The 13989-nt window shown below is 39.2% G+C and overlaps 1 protein-coding gene across 3 annotated transcripts in view; it reads left to right on the top strand.

Annotated features, from left to right (window-relative positions):
- The window catches only part of IQUB (IQ motif and ubiquitin domain containing), an 81181-nt gene that overhangs the window by 24322 nt on the left and 42870 nt on the right, over positions 1 to 13989 (top strand). For all 3 annotated transcript variants that reach the window (XM_042248759.1, XM_042248760.1, XM_012177058.4), the window contains exon 7: positions 2520 to 2730. In XM_042248759.1, coding sequence (XP_042104693.1) covers positions 2520 to 2730 — 211 coding nt within the window. The remainder of the gene's footprint in view (positions 1 to 2519; positions 2731 to 13989) is intronic.

Below are 13989 nucleotides of genomic sequence, written 5' to 3'. Positions count from 1 at the left end.
TCCCTCCCAGCATCAGAGTCTTTTCCAATGAGTCAACTCTTCGCATGAGGTGCCCAAAGTACTGGAGCTGCAGCTTTAGCATCATTCCTTCCAAAAGAAATCCCAGGGCTGATCTCCTTCAGAATGGACTGGTTGGATCTCCTTGCAGTCCAAGGGACTCTCAAGAGTCTTCTCCAACACCACAGTTCAAAAGCATCAATTCTTCGGTGCTCAGCTTTTTTCACAGTCCAACTCTCACATCCATACATGACCACAGGAAAAACCATAGCCTTGACTAGATGGACCTTAGTTGGCAAACTTAGTAAGTAAAAAACAAAAACTCTCTCACTTACGTCACAAGCTTTTTTAGACTCTAGTACTATACTGTATCTCCAGACATATATATTTTTCTCACAATTTAGTAAATACATGTTTGCTTTGGTGTTTCCACCAAGTGTAACTTATGTGCTGTGTGGCTGCGTGCTAAGTCACTTCGGTTGTGTCTGACTCTTTGCAACCGCATGGACTGTAGCTCGCCAGGCTCCTCTGTCTATGGGATTCTGCAGGCAAGAATACTGGAGTGGGTTGTCATGCCCTCCCCAGGGGATCTTCCTGACCCAGGGATTGAATGTATGTCTCCCATGTCTCCTGTACTGACAGGTGGTTTCTTTACCACTAGAGCCACCTAGGAAGCCCTGCTATGTGCTTGTTGTTCAGTTGCTCAGTCATGTCTGACTCTGTGACCCCATGGACTGTGGCACACCAGGTCTTCCTGTCCTTCACCATCTTCCAGAGCTTGCTCAAACTCATGTCCATTGAGTTGGTGATGCCATCCAATGATCTTGTCCTCTGTCATCCCCTTCTCCTCCTGCCTTCAATCTTTCCCAGCATCAGGGTTTTTTCCAATGAGTCAGTTCTTTGCATCAGGTGGCCAAAGTATTGGAGTGTCAGCTTCAGCATCAGTCCTTCCAGTGAAGATTCAGAATTGATTTCCTTTAGGACTGCACCATTTTTAAAAGATATGAGCCTAAGCTAATGACAAGAAAAACTAGAGATAAATTAATATTCATAACAAGAGTGGTATTTATTGAGGACCTGTGGTGTACCAGGCTTGAGCTAAGCACTTATGTGCACAATACTGTTATTATCACTCTTTTGCAGATGAGGGTACTAAATCCGAGATGGCAGGTAACTTACCAAAAATTAACTAACTAGTGAGTAGTAGGAAGAGGGAAGATTTAAACTAATTTTTATTCCGGAGTCTGTGCTCTTAACATCATCCTAACTGTCTCCTATGAAGGTATATAAACTGGAAATTTCTGAAAGAGATGGGAATACAGACCACCTGACCTGCCTCTTGAGAAACGTATATGCAGGTCAGGAAGCAACAGTTAGAACTGGACATGGAACAACAGACTGGTTCCAAATAGGAAAAGGAGTACGTCAAGGCTGTATATTGTCACCCTGCTTATTTAACTTCTATGCAGAGTACATCATGAGAAACAATGGACTGGAAGAAACACAAGCTGGAATCAAGATTGCTGGGAGAAATATCAATAACCTCAGATATGCAGATGACACCACCCTTATGGCAGAAAGTGAAGAGGAACTAAAAAGCTCTTGATGAAAGTGAAAGAGGAGAGCGAAAAAGTTGGCTTAAAACTCAACATTCAGAAAACGAAGATCATGGCATCCGGTCCCATCACTTCATGGGAAATAGATGGGAAACAGTGTCAGACTTTATTTTTTTGGGCTCCAAAATCACTGCAGATGGTGACTGCAGCCATGAAATTAAAAGACGCTTACTCCTTGGAAGAAAAGTTATGACCAACCTAGATAGTATATTAAAAAGCAGAGACATTACTTTGCCGACTAAGGTCCATGTAGTCAAGGCTATGGTTTTTCCTATGGTCATGTATGGATGTGAGAGTTGGACTGTGAAGAAGGCTGAGGGCCAAAGAATTGATGCTTTTGAACTGTGGTGTTGGAGAAGACTCTTGAGAGTCCCTTGGACTGCAAGGAGATCCAACCAGTCCTTTCTGAAGGAGATCAACCCTGGGATTTCTTTGGAAGGAATGATGCTAAAGCTGAAGCTCCAGTACTTTGGGCACCTCATGCGAAGAGTTGACTCACTGGAAAAGACTCTGATGCTGGGAGGGATTAGGGGGCAGGAGGAGAAGGGGACGACAGAGGATGAGATGGCTGGATGGCATCACGGACTCGATGGACGTGAGTCTGAGTGAACTCCAGGAGATGGTGATGGACAGGGAGGCCTGGCGTGCTGCTATTCATGGGGTCGCAAAGAGTCGGACACGACTGAGCAACTGAACTGAACTGATGAAGGTATACTTGCTACTAGATTTCAAAGTCAGATAGCTGTTGTATTTCTGTTAGAATGTATGTGAGAATTTATGGCATAGAGCTAAAGCTGGACACTCAGTATTTTTTAGTACTTGTTGAATTGCAATAGAAATAATCATTGTTTCTTTTCCTTGTCTAATAAGGTTGACCATATTTTATTTTATTTAATTTAACTATAGATAATCATGATACAGACTTACTACAGACGATGGCATGCTAAAGTTGTGGTAGAGGATTTAAGAAGACAGAAAATGTTCAGATTGCAATGGGAAGCAGAGGAAGAACACAGGAAGATAAGAGAAAAAAAAGAGTGGATGAAACTGGATTATTACCGGAGGCATAATCCTCAAACAAAAGAAGATTTTGAACTTCTTTATAATGCACTAGAACGTAAGTTTGAAATAGCCTTTGCATAAAATATTAATTTTTCATTAGTAGGAAAAACAAGTTTACTAAAGACAAAAGGAAGACCTTGTTATTTTAAGAAGTTGTCTGGGGAATCTGGACTAGAAAATTTTAAAATATGAATAGTGTCTTAGATTTGGGACAGGAATTAAGGCCAGAGTAAAATTGAAAATGCTTTTATATTAACAGCAGGTAAATAAACTATTCAGTTTTAGTGTATTATCTCATTTGATCCTTATCCCTGTGAGATAGAAAGTATTGTCCAGTCTGATTGTCTTAATGGTCTTAGAAATCTGTGAACTCAGAGTTGGACTGTCTTGAACCCCTCAGTCCAGCATCCTGCCTCTGATTCTCCTCTTTAGAGGAGATACCTTTTCTATTCCCCTCTACAATGATTATACATATTAATATATGTGTGTGTATACACATACATAGGACTTCCTAGGTGGCAGTAACAGTAAGGAAACTACCTGCAATGAAGGAGATGTAAGAGACACGAGTTTGAGTCCTGTGATGTGAAGAAGTCCTGGAGGAGGGCACGACAACCCACTCCAGTATTCTTGCCTGGAGAATCCCATGGACTGAGGAGCCTGGCCTGAGGAGCCTGCGACCATAAGGTCGCAGAGAGTCGGACACAACCGAAGCGACTCAGCACACACACGCGCGCGCGCACACACACACACACACACACACACACACACATACACATATGTATTCTCTGCACGTTGGATTTTTATGGCTTATTTCTTCCACAGGATGTGTGCTAGTCATTGACACAGTTAAAAAGCCTCAGTTATTTGTACAAGCCAATCACTCCCTACTTTGGGCAGGATACACTATTTTTCTTGAAGCCTTTTCTCAGTGCCCAGCTTCTAATCTCATCTTAAATGTCACCTACACAAAGGCTTCTGTGACAGAGAATGCATCTTGGATATCCAAATTATTATATCATGGTTCTCACTGCACCCCCAATTTTACTTTATAATACCACAATTAGTAACAGTACATTTTTAATGTTAATTTTTACCACTGGATTGTCAGCTCCATAAGCAAATGACTCATTTATTTTTTTATATGATCTCTTTTTTTGTACTTACCTCAACAAATATTGGTAGAATGATTAAATGAATGAATGAGGGGGAACACAAGGATGTAGCAATTCAGCTGTCTCTAGCTTCTCCTTTCCCAGCAATACCTCTAAAGTGGAAGTAACCAGAAGAGTTATTTATTACCTTAGATACTAGAAAGTAAAGTTGCGCTCTTGGGATAACAGATAAGAATTTAAAAAATTAAAAATAGCCACAGTTTTTTTTTTTTAGTTGAATACAACCTTTTTATCCAAAGAAATAATAGTCTCTGACATCTCTGTAACTGCTCACAACACTAACTTCAAGCAGCTTTTCATACTGTCACTTTGTTTCTTTATATACTGTGTGCTTGTGGGTGTCATTTCGTGTTCTGTTACTCATGTCATCCTTTCCTTTCTAATCGAATACAATTTTAGGTGTCAGAGGTTGAGTCTATTTAAGTAGCTCTATGATACTGTGCTGTTTCCTGAAGATGAAACAATTAAACACCACGTTTAACAAAGCAATAGTATTAATACATCTGTCTCTTTTATAACATGCAAAATTGAATGGCTTTGGGAATGTGACAGTATTTGGAGGTAACAGTTAAACTTGTTCCTGAGGTTTCTGTGTTTGCTTTCCCTTTTTCCTAATCACTGACCTCTGCAAATACTGCTTTATTTTAAATGTCACTTCTATTTCCATCTTCTCTCAGATGAAAGCAAAGTTTGTTTCCTAGTGTTAATAGTTAAATAGTGAGCACTGCTTGCAAGTTGTCTGTGAAAGGTCTTATTGACAAGTATAAAAGTAAAGTTGTATTATAGCAGGGCTCTATTTGAATAATATTCTGAATTTATAAGGATAGACCAAAAGGTATCATTGTTATCTTGTTTGGTTAACAGGCAACTGTGTAAACTAGTGGAAAATATGCTTAATGAGATTCTACCATTTCTACTTATTAATGGTATTTACTTGGACAAGTTACTCCTTTCTACTAAGCCTCAGTTTCTTTATCTATAAAAGGACTTAATAATTTATGGCATATCTACTTCAGAGGGCTTTATAAGTGAAAAATACAAAATATTACATTTATGAGAGTACTTAAAAAATACGAAGATATATGCATCTGTAAGTTACTGTTATACAGTAAATAATTTTATATAAATTATCTAAATTAAAGAAGAACAGAGATATTTTATATGGCTAAAATTGCAACCCTCTCCAGCATTCTTGCCTGGAGAATCCCATGGATAGAGGAGCCTGGCGGGCTATAGTCGATGGGGTTGCAAGAGTTGGACGCGACTTAGATGATTTATGTGGAAGAAAATGAAAATGGAATTTCTTACACAAAAGAGACATCTTTTAGTTTTCTTCTAGGCCTAAAATTCTGAATAAGAACTTTAAGAATAATAATGTTAAAGTTCTGCTTTTGGGGGGGAATTAAAATTCTGGTTCACAAACTAATTTATAATAATTTCATTCTATATTCTTTACTCTGGTCTTTGAAACTGTTGCCCTCTTGTGGTTCGTAGTAACAATTGCATAGTTTTGTAAAACTGATATCAAAGTTTAACTTTTCTCCAGATAACCTGTTCCTCAGTAATAAAGCAAAATAAGTCAATTTAGGAGAATGGTTTTAACTATGTAAGTTAATATGCTATATCAAAGACAAGACTATCTTCGGGCAACGTTTGATTTTTATGTCTTTTTTTTTTATACATATATAGCAGTATGCTGAGGGTGACTTCTTTTGTTATCTAAACTGTTACTGTTATCTCAGTAACAGTAGATGACTTGTAGATATCAGCCTGAGGAAATTAACGGCATGGCTTGTGCTCAGAGATCTTTCCCTTGCCCTGTGACTCTGTACATACTGTTCTCTTAACTGTCCATGTCCGTACTTTAGGGCACCAGATAGAACCTTGCTCATTAGGTCTAGGCAATGTTTGTTGAATTGACTCTTCTACCCTTTGGTGATAGAAGCAAGGTCCGATGCTGTAAAGAGCAATATTGCATAGGAACCTGGATGTTAGGTCCATGAATCAACACAAATTGGAAGTGGTCAAACAGAAGATGGCAAGAGTGAGCATCAACATTCTATGAATCCGCGAACTAAAATGGACTGGAATGGGTGAATTAACTCAGATGACCATTGTATTTACTACTGTGGGCAGAAATCCCCTAGAAGAAATGGAGTAGCCATCATAGTCAACAAAAGAGTCTGAAATGCAGTACTTGGATGCAATCTCAAAACGACAGAATGCTCTCTGTTCATTTCCAAGGCAAACCATTCAGTATCAGGGTAATCCAAGTCTATGCCCCAACCAGTAACGCTGAAGAAGCTGAAGTTGAATGGTTCTATTAAGACCTACCAGGCCTTTTAGAATTAACACCCCCAAAAGATGTCCTTTTCATTATAGGGGACTGGAATGCAAAAGTAGGAGTCAAGAAACACCTGGAGTAACAGGCAGATTTGGCCTTGGAATGCGGAATGAAGCAGGGAAAAGGCTAATAGAGTTTTACCAAGAGAACACACTGGTCATAGCAGACACCCTCTTCCAACAACACAAGAGAAAACTCTACACATGGACATCACCAGATGGCCAGCACCGAAATCAGACTGATGATATTATTTGCAACCAGAGATGAAGAAGCTCTATACAGTCAGTGAAAACAAGACCGGGAACTGACTGTGGCCCAGATCATGAACTGCTTATTACCAAATTCAGACTGAAATAGAAGAAAGTGGGGAAAACCACTAGACCATTCAGGTATGACCTCAATCAAATCCCTTATGATTATACAATGGAAGTGAGAAATAGATCTAAGGGACTAGATCTGATAGATAGAGTGCCTGATGAACTATGGACGTAGGTTCATGACATTGTACAGGAGACAGGGATCAAGACCATCCCCATGGAACAGAAATGCAAAAAAGCAAAATGGCTGTCTGAGGAGGACTTACAAATAGCTGTGAAAAGAAGAGAAGCAAAAAGCAAAGGAAAATGGAAAGATATAAGCATCTGAATGCAGAGTTCCAAAGAATAGCAAGGAGAGATAAGAAAACCTTCCTCAGCGATCGATGCAAAGAAAAAGAGGAAAACAACAGAGTGGGAAAGGCTAGAGATCTCTTCAGAAAATTAGAGATACCAAGGGAACATTTCGTGCAAGGATGGGCTCGATAAAGGACAGAAATGGTATGGACTTAACAGAAGCAGAAGATATTAAGAGGTGGCAAGAATACACAGAAGAACTGTACAAAAAAAGATCTTCATGACCTAGATAATCATGATGGTGTGATCACTCACCTAGAACCAGACATCCTGGAATATGAAGTCAAGTGGACCTTAGAAAGCATCACTATGAGCAAAGCTAGTGGAGGTGATGGCGTTCCATTTGAACTATTTCAAATCCTGAAAGATGATGCTGTGAAAGTGCTGCACTCAACACGCCAGCAAATTTGGAAAATTTGGCCTCAGCAGTGGCCACAGGACTGGAAAAGGTCAGTTTTCATTCCAGTCCCAAAGAAAGGCAATGCCAAAGAATGCTCAAACTACCGCACAATTGCACTCATCTCACACGCTAGTAAAGTCATGCTCAAAATTCTCCAAGCCAGGCTTCAGCAATAGGTGAACTGTGAACTTCCAGACGTTCTAGCTGGTTTTAGAAAAGGCACAGGAACCAGAGATCAAATTGCCAGCATCCACTGGATCATCAAAAAAGCAAGAGAGTTCCAGAAAAACATCTATTTCTGCTTTATTGACTATGCTAAAGCCTTTGACTATGTGGATCACAACAAACTGTGGAAAATTCTTTAAGAGATGGGACTACCAGACCACCTGACCTGCCTCTTGAGAAATCTGTATACAGGTCAGGTAACAACAGCTAGAACTGGACCTTGAAAAACAGACTGGTTCCAAATAGGGAGAGCAGTACATCAAGGCTGTATGTTGTCACCGTGCTTATTTAACTGATATGCAGAGTACGTCATGAGAAACATTGGGCTGGATGTAGCACAAGCTGGAATCAAGAATGCTGGGAAAAATATCCATTACCTGAGATATGCAGATGACTCCACGCTTATGGCAGAAAGTGAAGAACTAAAGGGCCTTTTGATGAAAGTGAAAGAGGAGAGTGAAAAAGTTGGCATAAAGCTCAACATTCAGAAAATGAAGATCATGGCATCCGGTCCCATCACTTCATGGCAAATAGATAGGGAAACAGTGGAAATAGTGGATGACTTCATTTTTGGGGGCTCCAAAATCACTGCAGATGGTGATTGAAGCCATGAAATTAAAAGACACTTATTCCTTGGAAGAAAAGTTATGATCAACCTAGACAGCATATTAAGAAGCAGAGACATTACTTTGCCAACAAAGGTCCATCTAGTCAAGGCTATGGTTTTTCCAGTAGTCATGTATGGATGTGAGAGTTGGACTATGAAGAAAGTTGAGCACAGAAGAATTGATGCTTTTGAACTGTGGTGTTAGAGAAGACTCTTGAGAGTCCCTTGGACTGCAAGGGATCCACCCAGTCCATCTTAAAGGAGATCAGTCCTGATTGTTCATTGGAAGGACTGATGTTGAAACTGAAATTCCAGTACCTTGGCCACCTGCTGCGAAGAGCTGACTCATTTGAAAAGACCATGATGCTGGGAAAGATTGAGGGCAGGAGGAGAAGGGGACAACAGAGGATGAGATGGCTAGATGGCATTACAGATTCAATGGACATGAGTTTGGGTAAACTCCGGGAGTTGGTGATGGACAGGGAGGCCTGGTGTGCTGCAGTCAATGGGGTTGCAAAGAGTTGGACACAGCTGAGCGACTGAACTGAACTGAAGTGACCCTTTGTTTTGTTTGAACTTGTGCTAATGGTGTTCTCTTTTTTAATTATTACCTCTTAATCTCAAGGTCCCTTGACTTCTAGCCTCTGGCGACTCCATGGGCTCCATCCATTGACAGATCTGACCCTGGGATTCAATATGACTCTTTCTTGGTTCTTTCCATTCAGGGTTCCAGTTTGTCATGAGAAATTTAAAAGCAAATGCATAGAAATTGCCAGTGATGGGGACAGTATTGTATATTCTGCTGTTTCTTGCTTGAAAATAGCAAGTTAATTCTATATCAGAAATTTTAGAGTGTGTATGGACTTTATATTTTATTACTGCCCTTTCATTTTATAGTTAAACTTGAGACCGGGGAAGATAATTGCATTCTTTCAAATGAACCAGTTGCTTTAATATCTTTTTCTTTGAGAATACTGGAGGTTACTGACATCTGTTATGGGCTGCATTGTGTTCCCCTCAAATTCAAATGTTGAAGCTCTATCTTCAGTCCTTAGAATGTGACAATATTTGGAACTAGGTTCTTTAAAGAACTAATGAAGAAAAAGCGGGGTCGTATGGGACCCAGATCCAGTATGACTTTAAGAAGAGGCCATAAGGACACGTTTGCACAGAGGGATGACCGTGTGGAGACACTGGAGGAAGGTGCCCGTTTATGAACCTGGGAGCGAGGCCCTCAGGAGAGACTGATTTAGCCGTCACCTTGATCTTGTACTCCTATCCCTCAGAACTGTGAGAAAATAAATTTCTGTTCTTTAAGCCACCCAGACTGTGGTACTTTGTTATGACAGCCCTAGCAAACTAATGCAGGATTCCAATTTTTTTGTTTGTTTGCTTTTCTTATCATTCCCAGGGAGCAAATATTTTATAAGACTAGGAAGACTCTCTCATCTTTCTCATTGTCTTCTGTGTATAGTTCTAGAAACTGTCAAATCAGTTATAAAATCAGCTTTTTATAGCTGTTCCTGGTTCCTGTGTTTTTCTGTTCCTTATTGGTAGTTGAGTTATAGTATTTTTCTGATGCCATGTTTTAAGCTTTACATGGAGGTTGTTCATCTAATAGAGAATTTTATTGGAAATAAGATCCATTATTTTCATAGTTCTAATTAGCCTCATTGGGTTGTTTCTTTTTTTAAAGTCATACTAATAATTTAAACAAAATGTAAAATCTGAATATATATGGATATAAAAGTATTTGAAAACATATATATATAGGTATAGATTCACCTAGTTAATCTAACTAACCAGCATATTGCTTTTTGAGGTTGGCAAAATAGTTTAAATAATATTCTAGTGGCTTAAATATATTACCAGTACCAAAAATTTCTAATGTAAAACTAGGAAGTAAAATATGCTTACTAATACCATTCAATTTTTATTTGCTTTCTGGGAACATCCATATAATCCCATGAGGTAAATATTCTCAGTTATTTCCACAAGCAAGCAATTTTCATCTTTATTCATATACTGCCTTTTAGTATATAGATATTGTCAAATTTTAAAATTTTTTGGTTGGTAAAATTACTCTTAAAAACTACTGGTAAAAACTACTCATCAATCATGGATTTTCTGGACTTCATAACATAATTTAGTTCTTAAATTTACAACCCTTTTGCTGAATACAATTTAGCTTTTAAATTCACAAATAGACCAAGCTGTACAGTATCTGAATAATGTATTCCTGGTAAAGGACAGAATGGATTCTTATAAAGAGCATGACTGACAAGTCTTTGACCTTAGCAGGATGATTTCAAATTGAAATTTGAGAGGAGGAAGAAATAATCTGACAAAACTGTAAACTGGATATCATGAAAGTTAGTGGTTTTAACAGAAGAGGGCCAGAAACAACACTTAACGGCTTCAGATACTTAACCTTTCGATGCAGAGACTAGTGTTAAAAGTAAACCTAAACTTTTAATGAAAGGAAAGTGTAAATTCTAATTATGTAAGTTATATATAAATGTAATGTATTCTGAAATAACCTTGCAATGCAACGTGAGTAATAATCATGCTTGGAATGTAACAACTGAGAGTACACTGTACTTAATTGAATTATATGTAATAGAATGTAAGAGGAAGTAACCTTATGTCAAAGGATATTTACCCAAAGGAAGTCTTTAAACCTAATGATGAAAAATGATAGGCTTTTGGGTAAAGATAACTGAAATGAAAAGCAAAAATTCTGTCCCAGTGGAAGGATTTTATGGTCTTTCCAATGAGCGACAGGCAAAGAGACATGTTCACTTCTTTGAGAAGGCATTATACCTTTCTCACTTTTGTATGTACCATCAAACCTTATAAGGTTCCTTTCAGATAATAACTGTTCAAAAATTACTGTTGAGTATTTTGAATTGGCAAGGAAGTGATAGGATTTAGGCAAGTATAATACCTGATCAGGGAACTAGGCTTTTGAAGTTCAGAGAAAAAATAGGTTTGAATCTATGGCCAGAGTGCAGTTCATGAGATTCTGAAGCTTCATCATTCTGACAATAAAGTAATAAATCATCTCTATGTAAATAGAAAAAATTGCATGTTAGCAAGGAGATTATATACTTTTTAAATTAGTTATTACAATAAATCAAAAGAATGTCTGGAGGTCCTAAAGATCTTACTAGACCCACTCCCATAATTTACATTTTAAGATAACAGGATTAGCCAGAAGGTTTTCAGGAAGGAGAAACTGTCCTCAAGCAGGATACATTGTTGTTATATAATCCCAGAAGAGTACAGTCTCTCAGTCATGTCCAACTCTTTGTGACCCCGTGAATCGCAGCACGCCGGGCCTCCTTGTCCATCACCAGCTCCCAGAACTTAACCAAACTGATGTCCATCGAGTCGGTAATGCCATCCAGCCATCTCATCCTCTGTCGTCCCCTTCTCCTCATGCCCCCAATCCCTCCCAGCATCAGGGTCTTTTCCAATGAGTCAACTCTTTGCTTGAGATGGCCAAAGTATTGGAGTTTCAGCTTCAGCATCAGTCCTTCCAAAGAACACGCAAGACTGATCTCCTTTAGGACGGACTGGTAGGGTCTCCTTGCAGTCCAAGGGACTCTCAAGAGTCTTCTCCAACACCACAGTTCAAAAGAATCAATTCTTCAGCGCTCAGCCTTCTTCACAGTCCAACTCTCACATCCATACATGACCATTGGAAAAACCATAGCCTTGACTAGATGGACCTTTGTTGGCAAAGTAACGTCTCTGCTTCTGAATATGCTGTCTAGGTTGATCATACTTTTCCTTCCAAGGAGTAAGTATCTTTTAATTTCATGGCTGCAGTCATCATCTGCAATGATTTTGAAGCCCCCCAAAAATAAAGTCTGACACTGTTTCCACTGTTTCCCCATCTATTTCCCATGAAGTGATGGGACCAGATGCCATGATCTTCGTTTTCTGAATGTTGAGCTTTAAGCCAACTTTTTCACTCTCCTCTTTCACTTTCATCAAGAGGCTCTTTAGTTCTTCTTCACTTTCTGCCATAAGGGTGGTGTCATCTGCATATCTGAGGTTATTGATATTTCTCCCAGCAATCTTGATTCCAGCTTGTGCTTCATCCAGCCCAGCGTTTCTCATGATGTACTCTGCATAGAAGTTAAATAAGCAGGGTGACAATATACAGCCTTGACGTACTCCTTTTCCTATTTGGAACCAGTCTGTTGTTCCATGTCCAGTTCTAACTGTTGCTTCCTGACCTGCATATAGGTTTCTCAAGAGGCAGGTCAGGTAGTCTTATATTCCCATCTCTTGAAGAATTTTCCACAGTTTATTGGGATCCACACAATCAAAGGCTTTGGCTCAGTCAATAAAGCAAAAATCAATGTTTTTCTGAAACTCTCTTGCTTTTTCGATGATCCAGTGGATGTTGGCAATTTGATCTCTGGTTCCTGTGCCTTTTCTAAAACCAGCTTGAACATCTGGAAGTTCATGGTTCACGTATTGCTAAAGCCTGGCTTGGAGAATTTTGAGCATGACTTTACTAGCGTGTGAGATGAATGCAATTGTGCGGTAGTTTGAGCATTCTTCAGCATTGCCTTTCTTTGGGATTGGAATGAAAACTGACCTTTTCCAGTCCTATGGCCACTGCTGAGTTTTCCAAATTTGCTGGCATATTGAGAGCAGCACTTTCACAGCATCATCTTTCAGGATTTGAAATAGTTCAACTGGAATGCCATCCCCTCCACTAGCTTTGTTTGTAATGATGCTTTCTAAGGCCCACTTGACTTCACATTCCAGAATGTCTGGCTCTAGGTGAGTGATCACACCATTGTTATTATTTTGGTCATGAAGATCTTTTTTGTACAGTTCTGTGTATTCTTGACACCTCTTCTTAATATCTTCTGCTTCTGTTAGGTCCATACCATTTCTGTCCTTTATCGAGCCTATCTTTACATGAAATGTTCCCTTGGTATCTATAATTTTCTTGAAGTGATTGCTAGTCTTTCCCATTCTGTTATTTTCCTGTATTTCTTTGCATTGGTTTCTGAGGAAGGTTTTCTTATCTCTCCTTGCTATTCTTTGGAACTCTGCATTTAGATGCTTATATCTCTCCTTTCCTCCTTTGCTTTTTGCTTCTTTTCTTTTCACAGCTATTTGTAAGGCCTCCCCAGACAGCCATTTTACTTTTTTGCATTTCTGTTCCACGGGGATGGTCTTGATCCCTGTCTCCTATAAAATGTCACGAACCTCCGTCCATAGTTCATCAGGCACTCTGTGTATCAGATCTAGTCCCTTAAATCTATTTCTCACTTCCACTATGTAATCATAAGGGATTTGATTTAGGTCATACCTGAACCTACTTTCTTCAATTTTAGTCTGAATTTGGTAATAAAGAGTTCATGATCTGAGTCACAGTCAGCTCCTGGTCTTCTTTTTGCTGACTGTGTAGTGCTTCTCCATCTTTGGCTGCAAAGAATATAATCAATATGATTTCGGTGTTGACCATCTGGTGATGTCCATGTATGTGTAGAGTCTTCTCTTGTGTTGTTGGAAGAGAGTGTTTGCTATGACCAGTGCATTCTCTTGGCAAAACTCTATTAACCTTTGATCTGCTTCATTCTATACTCCAAGGCCTAATTTGCCTATTACTCCAGGTGTTTCTTGACTTCCTACTTTTGCATTCCAGTCCCCTATAGTGAAAAGGACATCTTTTTGGGTGTTAGTTCTAAAAGATCTTATAGGTCTTCATAGAACCTTTCAACTTTAGCTTCTTTAGTGTTACTTGTTGGGGCATAGGCTTGGAAAGTAAAATTGAAGTAGCTCAGTCATGTCCGACTCTTTGTGACCCCATGGACTGTAGCCTGCCAGGCCTGTCCCTCCATGGGATTCTCCACGCAAGAA

This window comes from Ovis aries, chromosome 4 (assembly GCF_016772045.2).
Source record: "Ovis aries strain OAR_USU_Benz2616 breed Rambouillet chromosome 4, ARS-UI_Ramb_v3.0, whole genome shotgun sequence".
In the NCBI taxonomy this organism is placed as follows: Eukaryota; Metazoa; Chordata; class Mammalia; order Artiodactyla; family Bovidae; genus Ovis; species Ovis aries.
The sequence above is the reverse complement of the archived record's forward strand: the minus strand, read 5'-3'. Positions and strand labels throughout refer to the sequence as shown.